The sequence below is a fragment of the Anopheles ziemanni genome, chromosome 2, assembly GCF_943734765.1.
Source record: "Anopheles ziemanni chromosome 2, idAnoZiCoDA_A2_x.2, whole genome shotgun sequence".
Taxonomy (NCBI): domain Eukaryota; kingdom Metazoa; phylum Arthropoda; class Insecta; order Diptera; family Culicidae; genus Anopheles; species Anopheles ziemanni.
This window is the reverse complement of record NC_080705.1, coordinates 12,344,937-12,361,824: the sequence shown is the minus strand read 5'-3', so window position 1 is coordinate 12,361,824 and position 16,888 is coordinate 12,344,937. Positions and strand designations below refer to the sequence as shown.

Below are 16,888 nucleotides of genomic sequence, written 5' to 3'. Positions count from 1 at the left end.
TTGGGGACAAATCTTTTCTCGAGCATGACAAGTTTTACTAAGATTCCCCAACTGCTTCAAGCGTGTGGTTGTAAAGTCTATGTACAAGATGTTGAAACTAACTATTGTTTTCAAACAGCAATACTTGAGCACATTTTCATAACGAAAAGCGCACATGAACTAAGTAGAAAAGATGATATCGTTTGATCGGCTTTTGTCAAATCGTCCGTAGGTCCAATCTTGATGAACAAGATCCCACTAACATCTCTCAAGCGCTGAAGAACACATGTCAGCTTTTGTGTGACAACACGGCGCACTATTGTGACCGATGGACGATAAGAGCCATTGGCAAATCTGCAAGAGTGCGCCACTTCAGCGCCCTTCAATAGATTTAGATTATTGCACAATTACGTCGGCAATCGCACCTGTCAAACACATCACATCCGCATCCGTCGGTGTCCGTCTTGACCCGATCAAAAATAATTCGCCCACAATCGGCTTGACCCTAGCAAATCCGATACTGCCTCTCCACACGTGAGTTGAGGCGGGTAGCTTCGTTGAATTAATAATGGACGTCCTGATGACATTTGTATGACATTGCGGGACAACTCGTAGCGCCGAGTCAAATCACACTCTAATCAGATTGCACACGAACAACATTCCCCCGACCTGGTCACGGACGGGGTTCGGAGGCATGTCGTTTGTGCAGGGAGGACAAGAACCAAGAGCTTCTTATCGGACGGTGCGATGACGGCATGGACCGCCTTTCGATGCACATGAACTCATCAACCACTCATCACACACTAATTGATCTTTTGATCTCGCCTTCCCGTTCCCCCGGGGCCGCATCAAAAGGGACGCAAATGACCTCTTGAAGCATCCTGCTCGACGGTACATGCACGGAACAGTGGATCCTGCCAGCCTGAACCGTAACCGCTCGCCACTGCAATTCGAAGTACCATTGCTTCTAATCAGCAGCAAATCAGCTCTAATTTGACGACACCGGCGTCGTCGACGTAACTCCTTCTATTTGTCTAATGGTGATGTTTCCGTTTTTCAACCATTTCCACCACACTTTCGAACATTCTCGGAACTGTCTGACTAACGCTTGGTGATGTTATTTCCGGAAGGTCTAATTTCACCCTAGGCACCTTTTTCATCGTGTCACTGTTTGGTTGATACTATTTCTTTCTCTTTTCCTATCGTTACAGGTACGCTTCAAACGATGTTAATGTTAATCTAATCTAACTCATTTCCCCGCTGTAAGTCTTGTTTTAAAAAAAGTACCACTACAGGAATGGTATGAACTGCTCTAATTAGCTGGTACTAGTAAACCATTCCTAATTCGTTCTGTAAGCGCACTTATATGAGACAAACTTTTTACTTTTTTGACTTCCCCTCTTTTGTATGCCGAAAATACTAAAATTATTTATTTTATTCCTCGGTTATTTCTTCTAAGCAGTCATAAATTCTTTTTGATACCATTAATCAATGCGCCATCATCTTTAAGTCCTTTAAATTTCGTTAAATTAAGTTTTCTTAAACCTACGATACACAATTTTCATTTACAATTGTAATTTGTACTTTCTATGAAATGGAGTGTATGACACTGAAATATTTAAAGTATATAACAGCATTTAAAATCCTCGATTTATTCGGGTCAAGGCTCTTTATATTTCCTCACATATCGTTTAGTTGCATTACATCCTTTATGAATATCACCGAGCTGCATTCATCTTTCTTGTGCCAAATCCCTTCCATCACCGGGCTCAGCCGGGTGGTTATCAATTTTCTTCACGATCCCCTATCGACTTAACGGTCTGTAAGTTGAAGTTATGAAATTTACACCCTTCAAATCGCCACCCACCCAAACCCGGAACTGGCCCGATCCGTTCCATTAGCGAGACGCGGGGTGGGCCCGATTAAGACACACCGCTCGACCACGCGAAGCTCCATCGATCGCGTCGGGGCGGACGTTTAAGGTGCCGTGGCCAGGATATGTGCGCCGGCACATAATAAATTCATAAAACATTGAGGAAATTACGTATAACTCTACCTTGTCATGGTATCGCTTCATTTAAGCGTCTATAAATCTAACAAAAGGGCCCCCCCGAGAGAATAGCGAGCGCTTGGTCGATTGCCAGCAGCCCGAAAGCGTCCGCAGAATGGCAGTCGCAGCATTTTGGCGCACGAACTTCCAAGGCCAGCAGCTTCCCCATTGGTTGGATGCTCGGTGCACGGCAGCCATGGTTTCATCCGAAAATCCTGTAGCGGTGGTGGTGGTGGTGGTGGTGAAAGCGCTTCGTCTAGCGTGGTAATAAAACCGCCCTCATACCGTCACCCGGAAGCGGATCAATAATAATGGAAACGGGTCGCTGTGGGGGCTGAGGGGATCGGGGTGGGTAGGTCGGACTGGGGTCGATTAAGCCACGCGGTGCAACCAGTCGTAACGACGCTGATATCGGCGTGATGAATGGCGTGTAAAAGGATTAATTTCTGCAAAGGTTAGCAATTGCTGGCGGCCCGAGAACCGGCGGGCGAATCGGGTGGCACGGCTGCATCGAGCGGCGGGGAAAGGTGTGATGGCAAGAAGCAACGGGGTGCAAAATGGTGAATCGGTCGATCGATGAATAGATGAACGGTTCGATGAACGGGTTCGGTGGATGGATGGATGGATGGCTGAATGAAGATCTGCTGAGGTGTGGACTATTTTGAGAAACTCGATAGTCGGAGGGCCAGCTTGAAATATGGTCTGATGCTCAATTTGCTTAAGCATCAGGCGCTGGCAATGTTGAACATTGATGCAAGCTTTATATTTATTAATTTGTATCCAACTTTTTGTTTGTTGGAAACATTTTTCCATGATTAGTAATTTTTTTGTTAAGTAGCATCTAACATCATTTGAATATTACCTTTCTCATATATGTTAATGTTTTTGAATTACAAAAATTATATTGACATAAAATAAATCAGCAATTTCAAAGGTGTTGAAATCAATTAAATATTTTAGCTTTTTCCTGTATGGAGTTTTTTCTACACTAAAAAGTAGACCAATACTGAACCATCGATTCTGAAACATTCCCAACATTAATTTTAAGTACTGCTGATGTAGTTGAAGATATGTTTGATCATTATTTTTTGATAAAATCATCTACATTTTACAATTGAAACTCAGTTTTACTAACACAAACAAAACAAGTATGTTTGTTACATATTTCAAGGTGTATCCACCAAACTTATACAACATGGTTTATACAACACGGGGAAATCGATGAAATATCAATCATTTTAAATATACCGTATTTGTAACTATTGAATTAAAACATATCTCCCAAGTTAAGAGTTACAATCACAATCATTTTTTCAACTCCTTATTTACCTATCATTGGTGGGACGTCAAGCTAATTTTACATAATTACAGGTATCGAAAATTTCGAAAAATGGTCAATATCGTTGGATCCCTAATGAGAAAAAAATTGGATATATATTTTCGTTGATGATAAGTTTTCTTAATTAGAACTGAACAGTTTATATGGTAGTAATAAAAAGTAATAGAAGTCCATTTTTCAAAAACCTTCGCCAAATTCAAGCTTGGTAACAAAAACCAACCAGTGATTGTAAATTCAAGCCATCCCGTTTAAAATGCTTATTGTTCAACTAAATGTTTCACGTTTGCTTTCAAAATTCAAGGACATACTTCATGCCTTGAAGTGCCGAGCGAAACAAAGCTTACCAAGCGTGAGCTTACCGCCTGAACAACCCCCACGACATTGCGACGCCCACTTTCCATAGCGTCATCCCCACGTACATCATTCCCATTTACTCAATCACTCATTTCAACGGAACGCCACCAGAAAGCCGATCACTCCGGTGCATCCAGCGCCGGTTTGCCGCTGAAAGATAAAAGCTCGAAGGGTGGAATTATTCAGCACGCAGCCACCGCGGTGATGAATAAAACACGAGTGTAAAGTGGAAGCTCATGCCGTTTCCGGTGGGCTGTTTTTCCGACCGCGTCGAACGCTTCTTCGAGGAGCAGTTTTCGCTCTTTTGTGGCGGTCGACCGCTGAACGGTGTCGACGTTCTCATCGCCGTAATGGAGAAACACGCGTCCGGAGGCCGGCGGTTTCGAGGACTATCAGTGGTGGATCCTTTTTCAATCCTTTCCCCTCCAACCTACCCCCTCGCGGTCGAGGTTTCCCTGATGAACACAAAACAACCAAAGCAAAACATTCACCGGAAAAAGCTTCTTCGAGGACAAACATACACCCACACACACTTGTTTCTCGGAACGTTCGCAGACTTACCTTGCCCGATGACGCCTCCGAACAGGACGATCGTAACCGCGAATGGGTGCTTAGTGCTGTCTGAGTAAGGGGGTCCTTTTTTTTGGGAACGACGTTTACTTTTTCCGAGATCCAAAATCGATCCAACCGCACTACGAAGGTGTAAAACGTCCAACCTAGCCAGTTCAGCCTGGGTGTACGAAACGGTGCGCCACCTTTCGAATGTCCTGTGGCACCTTTTCTGGGAAAAGGCGGCTTTGGGCAACTGGAAAACCGGACCCATGTGGGCCACTTGGTCACTGAGCACGTTCGGCCGCACGCCCTTGCACCGTAATGGAAGCTATGCCGATAAGCCCGTGTACGTTTGGTCACATTAACAGTATTGGATGGGCCGAACAGGTGCGATGCTGTATGTCCTCTGTGTACTCAGCACTTCTTGTAATGGATATCTTGTCTTTTTTTTTGTCCTAACATTGACCTTTCGAATGGAAAATAAAAATATCAGGACAATGAGCATGCTTGAGAATGATAGTTTCTTAAAAGATTCTTCAGTCGATGTTCATCAAGTGAAATAATTGTCACTAGAGAATACTATACACACTAAAAACTAAGGGAATTTCGTTTGGTAAGAAATCATTCACAAATGAAAGAACAAACAGTACCATTTAAGGGCTATCTGAAAGGTTGGGACGAACTCAATTAAATAAATTAAAAAGTATATTATTTTTTCAGTTTTCATGCAAATCCTTTCACCGTTCGCTAAATTCAAATTTTCGCATTAAAAAATTGTTTACAATGCATCCAATACAAACCCCATCCCACCACCACCCAACCACTAAACCCGCTCAATACGCCCTTCCGAATATTTCTGCGATTCATAGTGCGCCCATGATTACCTAGAACTTCACCGAAACCTTTTGCCAATTTGGCGCGGCACAAGTGTCGGCAATATTGCGCTCAAGTTTAGGTTTCTCCCAATAAATTTGCCAACTTCATTAACGCGGATTACGGCGGGCAATTCCGCTGCCGGGTGAAAATTGGAAAAGCCGGTGGTTTTTCGAGCATTTTAGGGCCCCCGGATTGGTGAAACCCACCACCGGGTTGCTGCCGAACCAATAGCGAGCGGATTTCGAGTGGGGTTTAGTTTTTACCCTCTTGCCCGTGGGTGGAAAAGGGGTTTTCCCCCGTGCCGTAGCACGGCTGAGTGAGCCACTGAACTTGGGGGCAAAAAGTGCGTTTGCATTGAACGGTGGATGGATGGTTTGGAATTCATCACTATACACCCTTCCATATGATCGAGTTTACCGGGAAACCTCTTGCGAAATCGAAATTGAAGGGCATAATAAACTTTCTAGATGAAAATCTAATGGGTACGGATGAAAATAATGTGCGCAACCCGATGGCGGGGACTTTTGCGGACCATTGACCGAACCTGCCCGTTTGCTGGCTGAACGACCATCGCCGGCGTGGGTGTTTGGAACCGAACCCCGATTCAACAGGGCTCCAGATGATGGAGGATCGTGCCGATTCCTGGATTGATTTTCCATAACTACCCTTTACCGTTCGAATTTGTAGCTTCATCAAGAAATATTCTACCGGCACAACAAGCAACCGGTGAGAGCTTACGCAATCGCAACCGGTAGCATTTTCCGAACGTTGCTAGCAACAAAATGAACCCGTTGTACTTTGCATTCCTACCACCGCGCAACGCCGCAGATGGTGCGCGTTGGTCCGTGCTGGCGTAGTTGGTGAAAAGTGCCAGCCCCGAGGCATCCGAAAAGCTAGATTGGGGCCCAAGATTATGAATATGCCGCTGGGTAGGTTTCCCCCAGGCGCCGCATTTCACTCGTGGTACCCTTTTTTCCCAGTGCGGGATACCGAAAGACCCGAGAGCACCCATTCCGCTGCAGCACACGCTGTTCGAATGGGTAAAACTAATAATCATAAATTTCCCGGAAACATTTCAATCCGCGTGCTGGCAGCAGGCGTGTGCGAGTTTTTCATTTCCCCCGTTTCGGAGTTTCCTATTTTTGTGTGCAGTTTTTTTTTTTGCCTCGGTTGATAGCACTTGCTGTGCGTACCGAAGGAAGCTCCCTTCGCCGATGGCGAAATCCGCTGGTGCACAGCAGTGAACCGATGGATTGGCTCAAGACTGTGTATTGAAGGCTTCGAGTGAAATCCCGATGGGAAAAGAGCATAGACAAAGGATACGAACAAAAAATCCAATTTTCACATCCACGGAAACAAAGCTACGCGTTTGCCTAAGGCGAACCAACCAGGGTATAGTAACAAAAAGAATAAAAATGCGAGGCTGCTTCTTGACACTCGAGGCAAACGCAAGCGAAATGGTGGCCAAATCAGTGAAGTGCATTGCCATCTTGCAACGGTAGAGTGTAGTGTCTTTTGTGCTGGAAATGAATTCTTAGAGATTGCGCTGACGATTCGTTTTTACTCTTGAACATTTTTACTTTTGCCAGAAAATATAATACAAGAAAAGGTGTGAATGTGACATAATTAAAGAGGGGTTTCTCAATGGTCGACTACAATTTAGGATTGTCTTTGCTACTTACTAAATATTGACAATCTGTTTTAAATAGGTCATTGAATCTTCACAAATTTAAAACACTGTTAGCATGATATATTCATTTTACATAAGCCTTGAGCATTTTTGTTAAAAATCGACATATGCGTTTAATTTACAAGAAGTGTGATAGGTCTTTACTGCATTCAAAGGATGAGTGGCAAAACAACCATTTTCATACATTATGATATGGAGTTCGTAAAAATTACTTCCTGTTGAAGCACACATATCCCTTTGCACCTATTCCAGATAAACTCCAACTAGCATTAGGTTAGTCTCTTTAGTGCTAGTGTGCCTTTTCATTGTAGCATTTGGCCACCGAATCTCCCAGTCCTTCAGTAGCGTCATCAGAATACCACCCGGGCTATGTTTGCAACAAACATCACAAGTAACTGCCGCATTGACGCAATGATGGGCTGATGAAAAACATCCATCCTGGGATCGGACGCCCGGGGCGCCCGTAAAGTTTCGGCTCGTAAACTTTTCAATGGAGCAGCATGAAACAAACATGAGCGCTCATTACGAGCCACGAGTTGGAAGGTTAAGCACAAGGTGGAAAGTTTGTGCGCGACCACGCGGCACGAGGGTTTTTACTGGCATAGTGTTGCCGATGTATTTGTCCCCAGTTTTAGTGCGAAAATCCGAAATTCCGTGCGACGTGTGCTTAACGTTTTTCACCGGGCTGCGTGGTGCAGGAGTTCATCAGGCTTTCTTTTACTTTGGTCTGTTCCGGCAAAGTTTAGGGATGTGAGAGAGGGAAACGCTACTCATCTGAACGGAGATACTTTGGCAGATATCTCCATTAAAAGTTCAGACCGAGCTACCGAATGAAGCAACAATGACAATCTTTTGAAACCCGGTCTTGTCAAGCCATTGTTGTGGTGGTGGAATGGCAAAAACAACACGTCGTTTACTTTTGATTTCGCTCGCTACCATCGAACATCGTGCCCTCCGGTGGCAGGTGGTTTAATGGCGAGGAAAGAAAGGAAAAAAGGAAAACCCCCTTGTGGAAATGTTTCATTTTTACCTCCCCTGAAACAAAACAACTGAAACCCAAAACCGACAGGTAGCGTTCGTGGAGAGGGTGTTTTCCAAGGCGCACGCCCTTTGGAAAAAAAACAACACACAGATAATGAATGCCAACCGGGACGCAAACAAACGAACAAACAGAACAGCAGAAGAAAGCAAGAAATGAATCCGTACGAAACCGTAACAAGAAGCTGGTGGAAATTAAACCTCAACAAAAGCAGCAACATTTCGTAGATAAGAGCGAATGGCGGCCACCGTCGGAGTCAAACGGCATGCTCGGTGACGGAAGGTGCGGGTAGGTTAAGTGCAGGTAGGTGTAAGGGTTGATAAAAGAGAAACGGCCAACAACGGTACGCTCGCATTGTTTTTAGGGGTTTCCGCCGAGCGCCATCGTGACGCGCAGAGATAGCGTGCTTTACATAAAGAAAAGAAAACATCCCATCAAACCATCGTCGCTTGCTTTGTTAACTTACCCCCTCGGTTTGCGAGGAGTTGTGCAAAGTTTCATAAAAATTTTAACGCACACCATGTTACTACAATAATTTACGAACAATTGCGTCACCGGGAACCGAGAAGTCCGAGTCCGACTGTTGTCGAAATGTTCATAATGGAGGCGCCTGGTTGCCCGTGGCTGGCTTGTCTCATTGTGTCCGTCCCCATGCCGTTGTGTACGTGAGCATTGGCAAACATGTGATGTGATACGGCGTAGTTTCCTCCGACCGACGCTTCGTCGCACTCCGCTTTCGCAACAGATCGTTAATTATGTTTCTACGGAAGAAGCGCTGTTGTCACGAGGCCGTTCCGACACCGAATGGTACGAGGTCATGAATCTGCTTTGCCTGGAGAGCCCCCAAAGCAGGGTGAAGTGTCGTGGAGAGCCCGTGTTCACCATGCAGGACACAGACACTTGCAGCATGTTCTTCCGGGTGACCCTCCCGGGACACTCTGCCGGTTTTCTGCGAACAGCGCTTGCAATGTGCACGACGATAGCGGAAAATGTTCACAACTCGCACTGTGCTAACATGACATGGTTAAGGAACGACAAACTTTATCCTCCCCCCTGAGTGCGTGCCACGATGGCACCGGGTGGAGATTTGCTGCATGTGTCTTTAGTTGTCTTCGCAGTTTGTTGTATCTCTGTACCCGCCTTGTGCTTCCCTCTTCGTTCTTGTGGTTCGAATGCTAAAAGTCGAGCCTGTTTCATACGTTGTGTTTTTACAGGTATAACCTTACTACTTGAAAGAACACGACGTGTTTGCTGCAAAAATATGGCCCTGATATGATACAGCACTATGAATATATCAACATCGCTGGTTATGCTTGGTGGAATAAATCCTGCTTTAAAAACCATAAATTTCTCAATTTATTATATCTTACTAAACATCCTATGATGCATTATCTTTTTATTGGTTCCTAGTGCCGGTACACTGATCCCCGAACTTCACGACAACATTTTCGCATGAAATCATTTTCCCAGAACCGTCCGGTCCCTTGCTAACCTTAGCGTTTATGTATTCCAACCTCTTAGGAAGCTAAAGCTCCCATGGTGATAATTTCTTCCAACGCCTCGCGCTTCTTTTTTTGTTCCTCCAAAAAGAAAATATTCCACTCAGCGTTGCATTCACCGTAATTGAGTTATTTTTACGCACAAATTAAGAAATCCCATCACGAGCCGGAAACTGTTTGTCTAGTGAAAACTCGCCGTTTATCCTCTAAACCGGAGCTTGGCCAACTCCCTACGGCAGGCCCGGTGTACAGCTTTGCGTCCTGCGCGCCCGATTCAACTGGTGGGTGTTCGGTGGGTGGGAAGGAATTTTCACGAAATCCTTCCTCTTCCCCAACTGCCACCTTGAAGCAGTACGGACGGCTTCACGAACACCGCGCTGAACGGACTCCCGAGATAAGCTAGCATGCTTAGCGCTGGGCTGTTTCGGGGCTGGGCCAGGCGATTGGGGTGAGCAGCACTTTGCACATTTTCTTCGCACTGACCATGGTGTCGAGTATTTTGGTGGAAAAACGACCCGGCGTAAGGAATTATATGCATATTAATTGGCAAAGTTTGACAGGCGTGAAACGGGACCAGCGTGGGGCTCATGCTTCTGCAATAGTCACGCCAGCGCAAGATAAAGGCGACTGATGAACTTGTTTTAGACGCGAGGAGACAAATTTGTTGAATATTTGAGAAGTTCAAGTTTTTTATTATTGTTATTATTTGTCTCTGACACGAGAACTGTTTTGGTGACTCGTTAACTCATTACCTCATACCAGAATATAATCTTTTCTTTTTGGTGGCATAACAACCGTCTCCGGTGATGCCTATTCATTTAAAACGTACTAGACCTTTTCACCTCACATACGTGTACTACTTAGTCTTTTCATTCCGTAAAGAGTGTAATTAGAGTGGACTTAATATTTCTTATGTAAACCAACAATTTGAGTCAATCGAAATATTTATTTCCCAGGGTCTGATCATGTTCTTTACCTACAGTTTTTTTTTGTTAAAAAAAACCTTAACTGTTACTACGTTATGAAAACTAGCATTTCTATCTGATTGGATACTTTTTCTCATATGAGAACATATCTCCCCTTCATGTTATAATTGAACCAATACAACTGGTTAACATGATAGTCAAGAAACCACATCACTTACATCCATCTACAGAATATGCAACCTCTTCGTACCAGAAAAAAAATCTCAGTCACGTTTTTGAGGCAAAATGAAATTAATTACTCTCACCACCCCTACTCCTCGACGGTGATGAGGCGAGTTCTAGCAACGACCATCCTACAGATTACCTGCCATGGCAACCTGCAACTGGCAGCGACTTCTCGACAGCTTAATCTTCCGCCATCGTTGAAAGGCAAAGGTTTTTCCTGTTCGCACTGTCAGAGTCACCACGGCGTTAGCGACGAGGACTAGGCCAACGTGAATTAACCTAACCACCGACAGCGTCACTCAACTCCCCGCTGCAACGTGAACGCCATTCGGATGTGTGACGTATCGACTGTGGCTTTCACAAATTAAGACCCACAAACAAGTCCCTGCCTTAGGGAGCTGGAAGTGGAAGTCCTGGCGATGCTACACTCGACGTTGTTTAGTCGGTAATTTGTTTAATGAAATACGTAATCTGATGACTTTGCGTGTTCGTTTGCGTTCGCTGTTTCTTCGCAAAGTATCTACGGAGCGGTCGAGTTCTTCCCCATTTCGCACCGGATTTGCGCTGACTAATGCACGCCCTTCCGTACTTTTCCACCTCCACCCTAAGGCGTGGGTTCAGCCGGGCGTGAAAGTAGCTTCCATCGGTGCACAACCACCGAGGTCCGCGCTGATGAGGCCACATACGGCCTGGCACATACGGTCTCACGTGTAACCGAAATCCGATACCGTAAGAGAAGTCAGCTGCTCCCGAAGAGATTAAGACGATCTCGGTGACCCCGTTTGCTGCTCGAGATTTCCCGCACTCGTCGATCGGGAAGGGGAACGTGGCAGACGCGCACATGTTGATCTGAAACCCAGCTGGAGAGCTGGAAATCCAATCTGTGCTCCGTGCGGTCAGTTGGATTCCAACTCGTTTGTTGTTCGTTTGGGTCCCGGTGGCGATTCAACCGAGTCAACACGGGATTTACCACGAGTACCGCTACCCGACGTGTTCCCGACCGACGTCAAAACACTCACGGCTCCGTGCTTGAAGGCATTATCTCTTATTATAGCCATAATTCCCATCCGCGTAGCTAGGGTCCCGTGCAACGAAGGAACTATCCCACTACGACCCTGCACCGGACAGCAGTGATACGCTTGGCCACCTCAAGGACACTTCCGGGCTGGCGAATGGGAAGAAACGAAAGCGGTACAGCCGCACGTACCGAGAAGCCCGACTTAAGCCCACTCCGTCGGAACGGAAACGGCACGGTTTCCTGGTTCGTTTTGCTAAATCGAGTTTGTCTCAGGCTTAGGGTGGTGGCCGTTTGTCCGGCCGCTTGTCCACTATTCCTCCACCAAGTGCCGCAAAATGACAGATTACATCTTGTTTTACATTTGAATCCGATGTCACCAACGATTGCGTCGGGTTAGTATTACATTTCTTCTGTGAAATCCAATTGTTTTCGAACGGAACAATGAATGCCAATTATGCCTATAAAATCAAATATTAATTTAAACTTAACATTTTCATTGAAACAATTGTTTGAACACAACGTAACTCACAGCAGCATCCTATTTGCTGATTAAATAGCATTGGTTAAATATTTTCCTGTTCATTTCCTGCCAAAACATTTACTCTCACGCATTTTTCTGAGTATCATGCTGTATTGTATCATTCTGGTATCAATGATCCACCCTTGTTTGTTCGCCAATATTTCTCTTCATAAATAAATGTATTTCATTTAACGGCATTACAACTCGACCAAATACAAATGAACCAATGAAGCTCACCGTAGAATAAATATATATATTTCAAAAATAACAATTTCATCCACCAACAGTATTGTCGACAGCATTCAAATGACTAACTTCCGTGATAATACCGAGTGTTCTGCAGAATTCTTTACCACAAACAAATAAATATTCCCCCACACAAATCCTATAGAATGTGAGTTTGCATACAGTGCTATATTAAAATATCCAGCAATCGCTTGCTGGGAACTATATTGTTCGACATGATTTAACCGAGCTCATCCCCTCACGTGCCGCTGCACGTGATTGATCGACCGTAAGCGGATCAAATGGTTAATATGTATTTATAGTTGATTTCCGCTTAGCTAAGCCCTATCGAACGCAATCCCTCCTCATCCCGTTGTCCGACCGGATGGGAGTTGGTCTAAAGGGATTGTAAGCCTTTTTTTCCTTTCTCCCCGAGCGGGTGTGTGTGTTGGTTTGCCTTTCCGGGTCGGGCGCCCGGTGTTGTGGAATCGGAAATATGTCCTCCAGCCGTCTAATCCTGCCGCGTCCGATAACGATGACCGATCATATATCAACAGATAATACCTTGGCCGCACCCAACTCCCAACGGTTGGTCGGAACGATTTCCATTCACGTCTCTATTTGTCAACGGAACCGGAAACCGTTCTGTGCGGCATAAAAGGAAAGGTGCCGGCCCATCGTCTTCCTTCTGCCTCGGGGCTGTTCATTGCCGAACACGATCCGGTTCCGTCCGTGGCGCTGCTCCATCCATCATTTCCTTTGCGGAGAGCCCCGTTTTGTGAAGGCCATAAGTTTATTCATCAACCCCGTCAAAGGCGACGAAGCCGTGAGCTGGTTCGGGATCACACCCCCCGGATGTGAATGGGGTGTCTGGGACCGTGCTGGACAAACTGGCATGTACATATGATTCTCCATTAATCATACACTTAATCTTTGTCACTCAAGAAACGCATCAATCCGTTGGCGAGAAGCGACGGAGGGTGGCGTTGGATTGAGAGCAAACGTCGCCGAAGTGTCAAGCCATGCAGATTGCTCCGTTGGCATAGCGTTGACAGGCCTTTTACGTTGTCACTCAGTACTGTTGTGCCATAAAAAAAATTTAATACACAATTTATTGACAGTGTTTTACAAGGAAAGCTTTATTTTGGGTTTGTATTTATTCAAGGAAAATTAGTACAACCTTACTTCATTTCACAGTGAAATTGAAGCTATGTTTTCTGGATGGGTAACGACAGCACTCTGTCAAAACACCCTCATTCTGCTGAAGAACCCTTTTCCCGTGCTAATGGCACAACCCGGAGACTCCCCAGATAGTGTCGCTTCACGTAGTTCCGTTTCCCTGCATAAATCAACATCATTTCGGATTAAAGTCTTCACTCTGCAGGGCTCACATTAACACGTCACTCGAGAAAAAGGGGTTCTTCCACGTTTCACGGCTCACGTCCACCGTTCCATGCTCCGAAATGACGCCATAGTTGAAAGATTTTGTCACCTCCTTCAAGTTCATTTGCTTTACCTGCGGTACGACTTTATCCCACCTGCTTTTCGGTGCGAAAATCCTACCGGTCGTTTGGAGGCAGCGAAATTGAAAAAATACAACACCAACCCAGACAGTTTCCCTCGGAATGGTCCTATATATATATATAGCTCCACGAAAATCCAGGCCCATCAGCAGATCCATTCTGAGGCCGGCACCCGTTAGGCGGAAGGGACCATCTCTTGTGTCCGACACTCTGTAAAAACATTCATAATTTCAACACTTCGTCGCTCCATTTCTGGCGCTCATGCCTCGCTGGAGGCCTGGGACACTCGCACACATATAAAAAAAAAAATGAAAACGAGCCGCAGCATGTTTTTGCTGACGTGTGGAAAAATTCCCCATTTCTGGCCCATTCTAGGAAGCTCGTAACGACCGTCTTGGTGCCATCGCTATCCGACACCGATATCTTCTCGCCTTTTCACGCCGTTGTCGGTAGCGCAGAAGGGTGAAACAGAAATGAAGAGAGAGGTAGGAAAAAAGGACACGAAAGAGTTCGGTCGAAATGGCAGCTTCCATGGCGCATTTCGCACAGCATATATGTTATCGTCACAATGAAAACTATTCGCACCCGAAGCATGCGAATTCACGCTGGCCAGCTGTGTCCCGTTGGCTGTGGTTAGATGTTCATGTCCCAGGCTCCCTAACGAGGCGTTCGGAAGTTTTAATTCTTATCATTTCGTGACCACGAGTAGCTGATAATGTGGGAACTTTTTTGACAACTTTAATTATCGCAGTTTCAAATTAGAACGGCTTGTTACTACCAAGTCTACAAAGCATTTACAGTAAAAATTAAAGAGATACTAAAGCACTTTTTTGTCAAAATTATGTGTGAGGCTATAATTTCGGTATTCTATCGAATTTTAGTTACTGTATAGGTATGAATTCGAACAAACGGCGCAATTAATTTAATAAAAATCTCTAAATTAAAAAATTATCTAAATTAAGGAAATTATGAAATCTTAATAGGCATGAAACTTACAAAGCGATCGTGATGCTGATACATAATTTTCAGACCATATCCAGTTGAAAGCTTTTCCGAATGCAAATCATTCCAGCGAAAATATAGCGCCAAAAATGGTTTAATTCAACAGAGGGCTGTAGCTGTGCCAATATATCACTATCTAATTTACTTTTCCATCTATCTTTCACAGTGAAATCGTCCGAAATTCAGGCAGTGGAAGGCCGCAAGATCTCGCTGCCATGCCCTTTATCAGCACCGTCCAGGGATAAAGTGTACATGGTCCTGTGGTTCAAGGACGACGCTGGCATTCCTTTGTACAGGTAAGCTACTTTACATCTCGGACCTTTAAAGGTGGCAGAACTTTGGCAAGGGAAGGGAAAAAGAGATAAGGGAGAAATAGAATGCCAGTACAGTAGAATGAGGTTAAAGGCGAGGAGAGCTGGCCCACTTATGTTATGATACACGACACCCCTGGAATGTTGGAAGAATCGTTTGCGGGGCCAAAGCAAAAGCAAACAGCTTAAATTTTCGAAAGTTTTGCGGAGGTAAAATTCGATTGGAATTTTCATGAGCTTTGCCAAATCCATCGAAACATCGATAGAAATAAGATCGAGATTCGTAAAAGATCTTACCTTACGCTAACATTTCTTTTCTTGTTTCTTGAATTCCAAGGAGATACACAGACTACAAGAGAGTAGGGACTTCTAGTGTTGGATGGATTCTTGAAGTCTCAACAAAATGAGTGACCTGGTATACTTAAATAAAGTTAGATGAAGTTGCACCTCATTTCACTAATGTGGCAAGCTTGCTCTGCAAAGACTACCTGATGCTGCAAACATAGCCTCGTTCATATAATCCCTAACCCAGATGTTAATGACGGGCAATTAATACCAATAACAACCCCGCAGGAAGCCTCCATCGAAGTGAGTGTGTGTTTTATGAACAAAATCTATACTAATCCATCCGATTTTCCGACGGCTGTGTCTAATAAAGTCATTCGGATGATAATTGACATTCGGATGTAAATGGTTTAGGCAAACATCAACCTCCACCATTGGACATTTAATCAATGTTCACACACCGCCTCCAACCCCAACCGGCTCCGTCCGCCGCTCGTCATCCAATCAACCGATTGCTTTTGATGGCCGATGAACACCGACCGATAGGAAACACACGTTTAATGACTTTCGACGAACTTTCTGCAAAATCACAGCCCAAAAACAATTATGCGCCACATAATGGACTGGAATTAGGCACGCGAAACCGTTCGCTACCGTTGTGTTTTGCTTTTTTCGTCCTTTTCATTCACGTTTTTGATGTGGCTGTTCGAAAACCATCACGTCATTCAACGATGGCGCACACGAAAATGGACAAAAAACCACCAAACAAAAAAAACACCAAACTAGAAAAAAACAGCAAACAGTCCAAACACACTCCGACCCAACATACGAATGTACGACGTTTTTATCGCATTTGCCAACGTGTTCATGTTTCAACGTTTTCACACTACACCTTGATAGTGTTTCCTTGATAACCATTTAATTACCCATGGGGCGCGTTTTTTTTTCGGGCAGGCGAACACGCGAAAGAAAACCCGAAAACCCGAAAACATTTCCCCCCCTCGATGGGTGGTTGGGGAAAAATGCGCCTGCGGTTTGCGGAAAGGTATGCACAGAAAACGGCCATCTGGAGCAGAAGGGGAGGCGCAGAGTTGCTCGGGCAAGAAGATGGGGCGCGGTTTGGGTTGATTTATGAATTAACCTTTGACCCAAAATTGTCGAAGGGCGCCGGGGCAGGTCAGAGGGACGTTCATTTTCATATTATCGGTGTGCTATAAAGCAGAAAGAAAAAAGCAGTGCGGACGTAAACATTTATTTAGCTAATCGAATCTAATCCGGGCTCGTGATCAATGCGAACGGGGTGATTCCCATCAGCGGAATCCCGGTCATTCCGCGAACATTGCTGAGATTATTCGCAAATTTTATGTTCGACACAAATGGATCGAGTTGGGACCACCCCAAAGGGGGTTTCGCGGGGAGGTGGTGGCATGAAAAACCTGTGTCAGCTTTGATTTCTGACCTCGTAGCCACCACCT

At 44.9% G+C, this 16,888-nt stretch overlaps 1 protein-coding gene across 1 annotated transcript in view; it reads left to right on the top strand.

The window, feature by feature from the left end:
* The window catches only part of LOC131292982 (CD166 antigen-like), a 147,808-nt gene that overhangs the window by 48,985 nt on the left and 81,935 nt on the right, over positions 1-16,888 (top strand). The window contains exon 2 of the mRNA XM_058321063.1: positions 14,984-15,113. Within this exon, the coding sequence (XP_058177046.1) occupies positions 14,984-15,113 (130 nt within the window). The remainder of the gene's footprint in view (positions 1-14,983; positions 15,114-16,888) is intronic.